General features: G+C 37.1%; 7 protein-coding genes and 2 non-coding genes across 9 annotated transcripts; 2 read left to right on the top strand and 7 right to left on the bottom strand.

Annotated features, from left to right (window-relative positions):
- Positions 1–62: 62 nt before the first annotated feature.
- C5L36_0A11680 (uncharacterized protein) lies at positions 63–911 on the bottom strand (the record flags this gene model as incomplete). Its single annotated transcript, XM_029464204.1, has 1 exon — positions 63–911. One exon carries the CDS (start codon positions 909–911, stop codon positions 63–65), a length of 849 nt encoding a protein of 282 aa, XP_029320064.1.
- A 289-nt stretch (positions 912–1200) lies between these two features.
- On the top strand, positions 1201–1556 carry C5L36_0A11675 (uncharacterized protein; the record flags this gene model as incomplete). The annotated part of the gene is made up of 2 exons (XM_029464203.1): positions 1201–1236; positions 1362–1556. 2 exons carry the CDS (start codon positions 1201–1203, stop codon positions 1554–1556), a joined length of 231 nt encoding a protein of 76 aa, XP_029320063.1.
- Positions 1557–1841: 285 nt separating this feature from the next.
- On the bottom strand, positions 1842–2738 carry C5L36_0A11670 (uncharacterized protein; the record flags this gene model as incomplete). Its single annotated transcript, XM_029464202.1, has 1 exon — positions 1842–2738. One exon carries the CDS (start codon positions 2736–2738, stop codon positions 1842–1844), a length of 897 nt encoding a protein of 298 aa, XP_029320062.1.
- Positions 2739–3419: 681 nt separating this feature from the next.
- C5L36_0A11660 (uncharacterized protein) lies at positions 3420–4379 on the top strand (the record flags this gene model as incomplete). Its single annotated transcript, XM_029464201.1, has 1 exon — positions 3420–4379. One exon carries the CDS (start codon positions 3420–3422, stop codon positions 4377–4379), a length of 960 nt encoding a protein of 319 aa, XP_029320061.1.
- Positions 4380–4620: 241 nt separating this feature from the next.
- On the bottom strand, positions 4621–6843 carry C5L36_0A11650 (uncharacterized protein; the record flags this gene model as incomplete). Its single annotated transcript, XM_029464200.1, has 1 exon — positions 4621–6843. One exon carries the CDS (start codon positions 6841–6843, stop codon positions 4621–4623), a length of 2223 nt encoding a protein of 740 aa, XP_029320060.1.
- A 1229-nt stretch (positions 6844–8072) lies between these two features.
- C5L36_0A11640 (uncharacterized protein) lies at positions 8073–10169 on the bottom strand (the record flags this gene model as incomplete). Its single annotated transcript, XM_029464199.1, has 1 exon — positions 8073–10169. The coding sequence occupies one exon, from the start codon at positions 10167–10169 to the stop codon at positions 8073–8075; it is 2097 nt and encodes a 698-aa protein (XP_029320059.1).
- Positions 10170–10480: 311 nt separating this feature from the next.
- On the bottom strand, positions 10481–11776 carry C5L36_0A11630 (uncharacterized protein; the record flags this gene model as incomplete). Its single annotated transcript, XM_029464198.1, has 1 exon — positions 10481–11776. The coding sequence occupies one exon, from the start codon at positions 11774–11776 to the stop codon at positions 10481–10483; it is 1296 nt and encodes a 431-aa protein (XP_029320058.1).
- Positions 11777–11948: 172 nt separating this feature from the next.
- On the bottom strand, positions 11949–12022 carry C5L36_0Atrna3M. The gene has a single exon. It is a non-coding gene; the product is annotated as a tRNA-Met (tRNA).
- Positions 12023–12036: 14 nt separating this feature from the next.
- On the bottom strand, positions 12037–12110 carry C5L36_0Atrna3V. The gene has a single exon. It is a non-coding gene; the product is annotated as a tRNA-Val (tRNA).
- Positions 12111–12293: the final 183 nt, after the last annotated feature.

Here is a 12293-nt window from a genome sequence, read left to right as displayed (position 1 = left end):
AGTAGATGTGCTTATAGACAGAAATCGATGTATGGAAACATGGGGTGCGATGCTGTGACATGTCACTTATCATGAACTACCATAAACTCAAGTACACTATTGTAATCTCCTAGTTTGAAAAAATCTTTGTCTTTGAGTTCTATGTACCGTTTTGATGGAATTTCTTCCTTAGAGTCATTGAGAAACGTTCCATTAGTTGACTTCAAATCCATAATGTAACAATTTACCTGACCTAACTTACTTTTGCGGAACTGTAAAACCGTATGCTCTTTCGAGACTAAATAGCCATCCTCCTCCTCTGAAACAACAATGTCCGCCAACTCTTTATCCCTTCCAATAATGTAATACGATTTAAAGTTATAAATAGGGATTTCTGTTTGTTTATCAGTTCTTTCATTATATTTGAATAGATGAATATGGCAATTCTCTGGTGTCGGTACTATTTCATCATCTGGAGGAGAGTATTTGGACTTGGTATCAGATTCACTTAAAGACTTTGTGACATCTGACAAATGTAGATATCTAGTCAACACACCAGAAGGAGTGAGATCAACCGGTATTGGGTTTTGAGGATTAGACTGTCTTGAACTACTCACATTGGTTCGCCTTAAATTGATGTCCCCATACCGATTTTTTTCTCTGTAAGTACGATAATTTTCTTTAGGATACCTGTTATTACTTGGGTCGTATCTTTTTTCGTATCCATATTTGCCTCTTTTTTCATCTCTACTATTTCTATAATAACCTCTTGAATAATCCCTTCGTTCTCTCCAATCTTCACTTCTAGAGTATTTCATTTCATTGGAATTTCTGTCATGATCTCCCTCTACTCGATTCCACCTTCTACGACTATAAAATCGCCCCTCTTCATCCGCATTTCGTTTGCTCTGCTCGTTTAACTTGTGTTCCATATTGACTTTCTGAGTGATATATTTGCTCCTGGTAGAGGTATATCTTTCTCTGCTCCACTAAAACCAGTTTCAGTCTGCTAAAACAGGTTGGTATATGATAATATAGTTAACTTTTTTTTTTGGTCGATCGGCGCCTCGCTGAGCCGCCCGCGCTGCCAATTTGAGTACCCAGTTGACTTGTCAGTCTGTTTTTTTTCGAGAGCATGATTCGTTAACATGGTTGTGCAAGTGGTGAACTAACCCAAGAGTAAAACATATTTGTTTGAAACACCAGAAACAACACACAAGCATGTCTTATCCTGTTTACTTCAAGGAGCCAGTTAGAGTATGTATTATTTTTAAACTTTCTATGCCTATGTCCATTTCGGGCATCTTCAAGTTTTGAGTTTATTATCTATCGACCGACAAGTATCAATACTAACAAGTTGTTTTGTTAATTGGCTTTTACAGTGGTTACGTTACCAAGCACACAATAAGCCACATCTTTTTTACTCTGCATTTATTGCTGCACTTGGTCCTGTTTTTCTGTTTGCAGGCACCCCATTAAGAAGAAAGTTCTTATATGCCGATGCGGAACCAGTTCCTATGGATGGTTACCCAGTTCCAAACAGACCAAGAAATCCTCCAGCCGGTTACGAAGACTAAGGAAACCAAATAGATTATTATATACTTAGTCACTTGTCTATTAATGTCATTTTGTTCATGTTTCCAAATTCTTCAGATTAGTTTATAACTTTCACTATTTACCACATATTCTTTATACTTCTACATATTTATTATTCAATCATAAAAGAAAAAGAAACTAAAAAATAGAGTAAGCAAAAATAGAGGGAAAAAAAAGCATGATACTTCTTCCCGCTAATGAGTCTAGTGAAGGATTTTTGAATTACATAACTAGTATACTATTTACAGGATGTATAAAGAGAAAACTTACCATCTGTAGAAGCCAGGTGCGTTACCTCTGATCTTACCCTTGGAGACAAAAGTTCTAACATCTTTATTGTTAGCTCTTTGGCTTGCCAAATATTTCAGTCTCCGTTGCGTTTGCTTAGTCTTCAACAAGAATCTCACACTGACCCATTTGAAAGTCATAACACCAGCTCTACCTCTACCTTTACAATCCACTCTCTTCATCCAATGGCCGTCGGTGTGAACCCAGGACTCTGCAACGTATAAGTCGTCGACATCATAATTCATCTTCTGAGCATCCTCAACTCCTCTCTCTAGCATTTCGGATAAATCCCTAGCAACCTTCTTTTCCATGAAATGCAACTGGGTGATAGCCTTCTTCAAAGGTAAGTTCTTCAACGCCCTTAAGACAATGTTGGTTTTTTTGATCGAACCTTTGATTCTCCAAGATCTCAGATAAATTGAAGGTTCCAAAGCCTCAATTTCCTTTTGGGACAAATTCAGAGTATACGAATTATCATCCTTTAGTTTCACCAAATCCATATTCTTGAAAAAGCCATTCTTTGCAACATTAGCTAAATAGATCTCCTTCTTTAATGGAGTAAGTAAAGTGTCAACCGAAATCAACGGTTCTGGATTCAAAAATTCCTGTAATTTGCTATCTTTTTCCGGCTCGACATACTGTATCACTCCAGAATCCCCTTCTTCTGCAACTGCAACGTTGTTGTTGGCGGTCTCCTTACCTGCAGCCCTCTTCTTGTCAACCGAAGATGTCAAATCGCTAAAGAGGGAATCAACTGGTTTATTCGTTGCCATGGTTCTCAAACCTGCAGGCATTCTAGCCCTAATAATAGCAGGATGGGAACGCATACATATAGACGCCCCACGCAGAAATCCAAAAACATATGAAGGTGCCATATTGTAGTATCTGTGCTTGGAATTCGGATTAACTCCTTCTTAAACACCAGTTTAAATTCAGTACCTAACTACAACCAACCTTCACTCTTTTCATCAATGTTGGAAAAAACGTGAAAATGGTGAAAATGGTGAAAAAATGCGAAAATACGAAATTTTGCAGACAGAAAAAAAATAAAAAGAAAAAATAAATAAAATAACATGTGAAAAAACTTGGGAACTCTCTGGTGCACGGATACTCGAACCTGAAATGCAATTTTTCCCTCTTTTCTCAACTCCTTTTTATCCAAATAGTCCAATACGGAATTGGATAATGTTGGTTTTACCGATTAGGAAGTGAGGGGGGCTCGTTTCAATCAAAAGAGAAACGATTATGCGGATCTACCAAGGAGAACAAAATACGGCTCGGCTCGGTTTGGTATCAATTAATAATATATTGATTAGGAGATAAAAGGAGTGTGAGGGTCGGTAATGTGGAGTTGCCGTTTATAGATATAAATACCAGTATATACATATTAATGTATATAAATATATAAATATATAAATATATATATATATAGACACATAAAGCATTTATTTACTCACATCATTTATAAACACTGGTTTGAACCAGTGTATATACAAATCTGTTTCCTCTTTCTCCGATTCATACAACTAGGGCTTCTTCGTTACAGACACATAGATATGGGAAGGGTTTGCGTAGACTACTTTGACCTCTCACCATCGAGTCGGGGGGACATTACGTCGGGGTCCAGTCCCAAGTCCAACGACAGGGCCAATATTACTGGTAAGATCAAGTATAGGCGGCCAAGTGCAACGAGATCATCAATCTCGTCGATTTATAGTGGCGAGTCTAACACACGCAGGTCTTCCAGTCATTCACAGTACTCATTTGGGTCTGTCTTTTCTGGGGTCATATCTGGTGCAAGGAGATCGGTATCCTCGGGCGCATCGTCAGTTTTCCCTGGTGAGGTGAAGTATACGTTTCATAATGTATTTGGTAACGACATGGGAGAGGCAAGTCATGGCCAACAGCAGTTGAGAATAGGGGAGAGCCGGTTGAACACCAACGGGGATGCTCTTGACGGTGGAGTTGGTATGCACGGCATTGATTTTGGAGTCAGTTTCACTGCAAATGAGATGAACGAATGTGAGGAAAGCGACACTGAGAACGAAGGTGCAATTTTTGAAGAAGAGGAAGAAGAGGAAGAGGAAGAAGATGATCATGATGAAGAAGATGATCATGATGATGACGGTAGTGGTGGTGATATTGACTTGTCAAATAGTAGTGAAACCATCAGAATGTATCCATCGTTGCATAATGGGCCTGTACCCATAATTTACAGGTGTAAGACATGTTATACTGATATTTGCCATTCGTCTTTAATAATTTCGAAAGACTTTTGGGGAAATAAGGGGAATGCATACTTTGTTAAAAATGTCTTGAATGTGAGGGAAAGTAAGTGTGAAACTATGAAAAACATGAGAACCGGGAGATATGGAGTTAAATCGATAACTTGCGTCCAATGTGATAGTGAAATGGGCTGGAAATATATAACCAGCGTTGACCCTGATGAAAGGTACAAGGTTGGTAAATATGTTGTTGAGAGAAATATGATGGACGTCTATAAAGTCATGTCCTAGCATACCGCTCTAATAGTCGTTGAGTCTTTTTATCATTGCTTCAATTATTCTGTTCCTTTTTATAACCCTTATCGTGGTTAAACCTTTACTTTTTAACATGCTTTTCGATACCCTTATATTAGATCTATAAACGATTACTCAGTTACAGATTTCTCAAACAGTCCACATAATAGTACATATCAATGAATAAAATGCAAACGCACAAATCCATTTCTCTTCCATGAAAAGAGAAAGAGGCCCATCAGATATTCTTTCTAGGTTTGGGAATTGGCGGTGGTACTTTCTTCACATAATCAATGAATTCTTTAACAGTTTCGGAATTAGGGAAATCGTTGGGCGTTTCTGATAAATGCACAGTATCATCCATACTTTCAAACCCAAATGTTGACTTCAGCGGTGACCCCAAGCGCTCTTTTTCTAATTCATTCTTAAAAGTACTCACATTGTTAACAATGTACTCATACCTTTTAGCCCCACTTCCTGACCTGACTCTTCTGTCGGAACTCAGAATACTATCTCGGAGAGTATCATCATAATCACCATCAGCTCTCAGCTGTTCAAATATCTGATCACATTTACTGCTTTTCCCATGTTTAGAGGTATCAAATTCTGTATCAGCAGAGTAGTTTTTAGCATTAGTCATAGAGCCTGAATGGTTCATCAATCCTGAATCTTTTGCACTTTCAAATTCATCCCAGATACATTGCTCGTTTGGAGATTCATACAACACACTCATGGTTCGGTCGATTGGTAGTCTGTCTATCGGGGTGGTTGGGGTATCATCAACTTGGTAGTTCATTTTATCGATAGAATTTATTCCTTTAACGGTTTTTCTCGGTGCAGGAGCTGGGGGAAACAGATAATGAACAGTATCTGTTGAATCGTTGATTTTATTAAGTTCACTTCTCATATCAAATAAGGACATATCGAATCCGTCTTCTTGAACCGGACTATGATCAACGGTTAGTGCTGGTTTTATAGGAGACGGGGTAAGGAAAAGTGACGGTTTTTTATCACGGTTCACCAATGGTGGGGTCTTTTTTATCGTGGAGTTTGATGTTGGATCATCGGGTATTTGAGGCTCTGGATATCTTTCACTATTGTAGTATCTCGAATCGGTTTGGACTAAACTGTCCTCACTACCATTTTCTTTATAATGGCTGGCATCACCAATATACACACTTTTTCTGCTATAATGATCATCTGATCTTTTTAAACCATGTAGCCAATCAATAACTGATCCACCATTTTTCCTCTTCCTAAGAAAATAAAAAATAAACAAACCTAGTAGTAACAACAATCCAAGAATGGCGCCAATAGCAATACCAGCTACAGCTCCGGCTCCTATTTTTTTTTTGAAGATACTTGAATCAAAGCCCAGTCTTGATTTTAAAGATTGTAGATCTGTCGTGATTGCGGGTGGGGAAATAGAGTATGTCTCATCCAGCGAGGTGACATAAAAGCTTGTAGTTGCCAATAAAGCAGTGGTGACTGTAGTTCGAGAATCTGTCACAACATATACCTGGGTATAAGTTATATCCTCGAGATATTGGGTTATTGTTGTTCTAGGTTTTCTTGATGACGTTGTGGTAAGCTGTGAAGATGATGTAGTAGGTAATGCTGAACTGGCGAATTTTTTGGACTTCACCGAAGTAGAAGAACTTAACTTTGTTATTGAGGTTCGTGAAGGGAACATAGAATGTGCCTTTGATAGAGCAGAATGTCTCAGAGTATTAGAACCTGAACTGCTGTAGGTTGAGACTTTTGGATATTCTGAAGGTACCATGTTTAAACTGGAGCGTGTTATCCATGACGAAACGCTTTTGGGCCTATTGTATCCCGATTTCGTGCTGTTTGTAAATTGTGCAGAAATTGATGGATTTGTAGAATTTAATGGCTGAGTAAAAATTGATGAATTAGTATAGTTTGACGAAGCAGGAAGTAATCCCGTCGGAAGGGTATTCGTAGTGATTGTTGGAACTATCAGCTCAATTGAAGGTTTTAATGAATTCTGAGAGTTGTATGTATAAACAGTGACTGTTTCATCATTTGGTATGCCCGAGGTTGCACTACTACTGTCACCAGTAGAATTCGGTATAGCAGTGATCAACGCCAACGCATCTGTCAAGGTGGAAGAGCCGTTGTCCAATACAGAATATGTCCCTGAAGTTGCAAATGTATTGGAAATTAGAGTGTTTGTTGTCATTTTATTAAAAGAATGTGTGCTTATACGGCGCCGAGTCTGAATGTCGGCTGAAATTTTCAAGGTTTCACTACCACTGTCACTTTGAGAAACAGGGGAAGAAGTAGTTGGAGAAGCGTCCATTGATGGTCCGGTATGAGATGATGTGTCCATTGAAAACTCTGTTGTACTTGCATCAAGTCCGGCGGTAGTTGCATCGACTCTTTTTTCTAAAAAATCAATATAAGAAGGATTCATTTCATCTGAGGGAGGGGCAAACATTGCGGAGAAAGCGGTATTGTTAGGCTACCCACCGAGACAATTGAAGACAAACTCTTAAAAGTGCAGACTCGTCTAATGTTATACAGAGGCAGAAGCTGGATAGAAGGTTTAGCTCATGCAAGAATGGGATAGACCTGAAGTCACATGTCAAAGAGCAACAACATAGAAAAACATGAAGAAACAAAAAATCACCTCTGGGAAACCAAGTTCCGCAATTAACCCCGACCGCGGGAAAATTCTATTGGGAGCATTGTCAACAAACACATTTTTTTCCTACTAGCTTGGTAGCACTCTCGACATAGAATGCACCAACAACAGAAACACACAAACGGTGTTAAAGAGAAGCAACATCTTTTTCTTTGAAAACCCAGAATGCTATAGCTTGAGCCCATCTCTTATATTGCAAGAGATGGATTCATCTAAAGTTCTCACAACTATTCAAAATTTAACGCAGTGGTGGAAGACAAGACTTTTTTTATAATTGCATTTGACCAACATGAATTTTTTCTGGAATATCCGTACAAAGTCTTTCTGAGAGTCGCCCTGAATTTTATGCAGAGTAATAGTTTCAATTGCTTCAGTTTTCCTAAATTCCCATGCCCAGTACATATAGCTCAATAATAAAAGAAAAAAAATCAAGCACTAATTCCAGTTTCAACCTCTGTAAATTGAATACACATGCTGCAATCCTTGGTTTTTGTATATTATTTCCTTGCAGAATCTTTGTCCGAAAGGCACAAAACATACTATAATAGTGCTATTTATATCTCCGTAGATGATATGTAGTACCTTCCTTTCTCTAGACATTTGCGATTGGAGAAGGAGGGGGGAGGGGAGCTCAACAGGAAAATCTAATCTGAAAAAAATTCTGTGGAAACATGAATCTATGTGTAGTCTCTTTATCATCAGAGACTAGAAGACCATTTTTTCTTGCTTTTCTTATTTTTTCTGTTTTTCGGTTCAACCAGTTTGCAAAATACCGAATATGAGCTTATTTGGCTGCGTAGAAATCTATAAAAGAAGTAATAACTTCTTAACACTGCTTTTATACTCAAACAAAAAACACTATAATATAAAAATATTCTAACATGAGAGCAGGATACGTCAGAATAACATGTTACACAGAGAGAACAGGTATTACGTTTGTAAAAACATGCCAGCAAGTATGGTCGAAAAGCATCAAAATTTTTCTTACGTACAAAATAAACACACGTTATTTTTTTAAGCAATCATCCTTGAGGTGAGAATATAGTGTTAAGACTAGGCAGAGTCTCGGGTAAATTAGATAGAAACTGTTCAAGTTGAGTGTCATCAACATTTATTGGTAAAGAGGAATTTGGAGTCTGCAACAATTGCATCAAATCTAATGGTGTTCCATTATCCCTCGGTACTGATGATGTGTTAAGGGGCAGATCTTCATAGCTCAATTTAGTTTGTTGCTGACTTTTTCTTCTTTTCCTATCATGACCCATGTATTTTACACTATTAGTCACAGATCCACTACCTACAAAATCCCGTGTTTCTTCTTTTCCACTTGCAGTATTAGATGTATTGTTTGACAATCCTGAAACATCATCTTCCTGCACTGATAATAGACTTAACTTTCGGTTCTGCTGGGCAAGTTCAACTAATTTGCAAATAATATTGGCGATTGTTGCAATAGCATCGTTTGTTTTTTGCCCCATCTTATGCAGATTCCAGTAAGTTCTGAAAATCAATTTGATGGTAGCCTCTCTGGTTTGGATATCCATGAACTCAAGGTCTTTAAATAAAACAACACATACGTAGACAATCCCATTTATTTGCAACATTGGTAACCCTCTTACAAACTCGCTGGTAGTGCTAGTAAAAAGAATGAGAACATATGACGCATAGTGGATACTGCTCATAATTACCTTTTCTTTTCTTAGGTGTTGATATTTTTCAATCATCAAGACACAAATAAAGAGGTACGAATACATACAAATACGTGACACGTCTTTATCGATTATTTTCTCCCATTTTGTTCTCCACTCTTCAAGTCGCTTACATCTTAAAACGTTGGAACCATCAAATTCAAAATTGAAGCTGTCAATAAAAAACTTGTTTTGCTGCTCCAAGACCTTTGTAAACAATCTGAAAAGCTCAACTTGTGCTACTTGTATCGCATCTCCAACAGTGGCATTTGGAAATTTAACAGTAGTTTCATGTAATAGCCAATGGTTCTCATCGTACATGGCACTCCTACCTGTTTCTATTGCTATCCTCAAATGGCAAGCACTTAACGCGTTGAATATTCGAAGGTGAAATAAATCATCGTCGGTGAAGATTCCTGAACCTACCCTTTTAATGATTTTAGAAGCATCAATTGATAGAAAGTACCTCATAATACCTATACTACTTAATATCCACTTATCAAAAGTACCAATATCATACATGCAGGCGTACAATATGGCCTCAATATCATGATCTGAAATCTCTGAATCTTCGTTAATACAAGATATCATTTTCTTCAAGATTGAACAAATTTCTAGATGAATTTGGGAGTTTTTATAGTCTGCTGACAACATCAAGGCAATGTTCACAAATACGCAAGTAATCAAAGGATGTTCGCACACATACTTTTTATCGATTATACTTATGCCCCCAGGTATAATATAATAATGTGAAATATCAAGAAACTCCTTTGATAGATCTAGACAAATTTTTTCATGCTCTGAGTAAAAATGGATAAACAGATCACAGGCAATCTCAAATTTGGTTTTCTCTTCCATATTAGGCTTCTGCAAAAGTGCACTTCGGACTTTCTCTATCAGGACAGATGGTGCTAACTCATCTTCACGTGATGGTAAGGAAATATCATCTTTTACACTTTCAAGGTTTTTCGCTTCTAGCGCATCTAACCTTTTGCTGATTTGATCAAACATGATTATATTTTGAGTGTGTAGATTAAATAGGTTTGATACATTATTTGCTAAAACTTCTAAACTTCCTTCTATATTTTGAACTTTGCTTGTATCAATATCTGTGACTTTGGAATTACACGACAAGCGTAACCTGTCACAACGCTCACAGACATCCTTCTGTAAAAATCTGCATTTAACCTTCGCCTTTCTACAGACCTCGCATGACAGTGTTTTTCTTTTTCGACGTGGCTTAGAAACAGTGGGTTGGGAGTTCAATGAAATTTTAAAATCCGGCTTTGGATTGTTGTCAACAAGCGATATCGAGGTAGGGGTATCCAAAATATCAGTGAGAAAGAGATCATTGTTTGTTTGGGGTTTAGCAACGTTAACTTGGAAGCTGTCATATACCTCCACCCTTGATTCCTTTAGGTCAAAACTCATATTATATGTTTCACAATGGTCGGAAACAGATTAAGTAGATGCTCATAACGTGGTTATCGGCCACTTTCGATTTCTGGTAAATCCTTATCAAGAATTACCATGGTAATATTCGAGGGGGTACGGCTGTGCCGGACCTTTTTAGGAATTTATTTTCGCAAGAGTAACCCTACAGAAAGTGCATGTGTATAGAGGTTTAAAAACAAGAGCTAATGGTTTTACATTATTTATTCAGGGCAAATGTTGTGTGTTTTGTTGGTGTTTTACTAGTAACTAGAAAATGTATAAAGCAGGTTGCGAAAAACAGCTAAAGATCAAATCAACTGAATTAAAAACCCGATTATGTAAATAGATATTAAGGTGGCCATCTTTCTAGAAAGTTTGCTTGTAGTAGCACCACTTTTTTGTTTAGTGAAGCCACTCCTAGAGCCAGTTTCCTTATTGTCATTTATTACAGTTCCACCCTGTACACTTTTGCCGTCTTCATCAACTAATAAAATTTCAGTTGTGTTAGATTTTCCACTACCGCATTCAACTTTCCCTCCCCTAACAACTTTACCAACTTCGTTCTTCATCCAATCCGCACAATCAAATCCTTTGTTGGAAGATTTCAGTATTGCACTGCCTTTAATAACTTTAAGTTTGGAGAAATGGTTACTTTGTATGTCACCTTGAAACTCAGTTGCGCCACCAACCGACTTCAAGGAAATAAAAAAGTCAAGGTTATTGAGATCATGATTATCAATAATAATTAAGCCACCACTCACTTCTGTTAATTTTTCCAATTTCACTTCATTCAAGTTTTTATTCTTAATGATACTTAAAGTATCACCCAAAGATCTTAAATGTGACAAATCCAATTTTTGAAAACTATTATGACTAAAGTCTGCACTTTTCCCCACTACTTGTAAATTTTCCATATTAATTGATTCAGTGTCTTTAATAGTTAAGGTTGTCACTGTAGTTAAATTGGGCAAAGAGACATGAACGTTGTCAGCGTTTGCAGCTATTAATAAATCACCAGTTATTTTAGATACTGTGGATTCAATCTTTTCTAAAAACCTGTTATTATTGATGTTCAATGTTCTAAGGGTCTCAGTATTGAGTCCCCCAAACCCCGTTAAAGAAGTATCTGCCATTGTAACAGAATTTATATTTTTGATTCCTGCTTCTAAATCAACAAAAGTCAAAATGGGCAAAACTTCCCACTGTAACGCATCGACAGTCTCTAATTTTGGAAATGAAATGTATGTTAAAGAATTCAAAGTGTTCAACTCAAGTTTACCCTCAACAAAACTCAAATCTGGTGCTTCCATCTTAATTATTTGGCTTGAATTCTTAACTATCAAGTCCCCGTGGATTTCCTGTATTTGTCCCAAATATAAAGTATCTGAATTGAAATTTTCAATGCAAACACTTCCAGAAAGAATACTACAGCTGGAAATAGCTGCTAATTCGCCTGAAGTTTTGATTATATATTCTGACTTAATACATTTGTGATTGATTTCAACGACAGTCTCATTGTTCTTAGACTGTTGTTGAGTTTTACCAGCAAAGCAAGTATGTACAAAAAGCAAAATAGTGTGGCAAAGCAAACTTGTAAATTTCATGTCAGATTATTTAGCAAAGTATCTTCCTTGTAATATCTAAATACTGGCGACAGTAATAGACCTTAGATGTTTTTTTTTGAGCAGATTATACAGAAACATAAAATGGGAACATTTGTAGAAGATATGAATGCATAACTTCAAGTAAAAAAGGGAGCAAAAAATAACGGTATAATGCTCTAGGCGAGATTCGAACTCGCGATCTTCAGATTATGAGACTGACGCCTTAACCAGCTGGGCCACCAAAGCATTAAAGAAGTATTTGATCGAACCCAGGATCGAACTGGGGACGTTATGCGTGTTAAGCATATGCCATAACCAACTAGACCATCCGACCAAATCTTGTTTGGGGAAAAAAGGTGTAAGCTGTATCACCAATTTTCATATTTCATATTTATGTATTGCTATCATCATTACTAATTATTAAAACAAATGTCTCATAATTCCATTAATTATAATAACGGCTAACACTCGTATTTCTTTTCAAAGGTTTTAGTTAGCAGTTTACTTTTTTTAAGTC

This window comes from Pichia kudriavzevii, chromosome 1 (assembly GCF_003054445.1).
Source record: "Pichia kudriavzevii chromosome 1, complete sequence".
NCBI lineage: Eukaryota > Fungi > Ascomycota > Pichiomycetes > Pichiales > Pichiaceae > Pichia > Pichia kudriavzevii.
The sequence above is the reverse complement of the archived record's forward strand: the minus strand, read 5'-3'. Positions and strand labels throughout refer to the sequence as shown.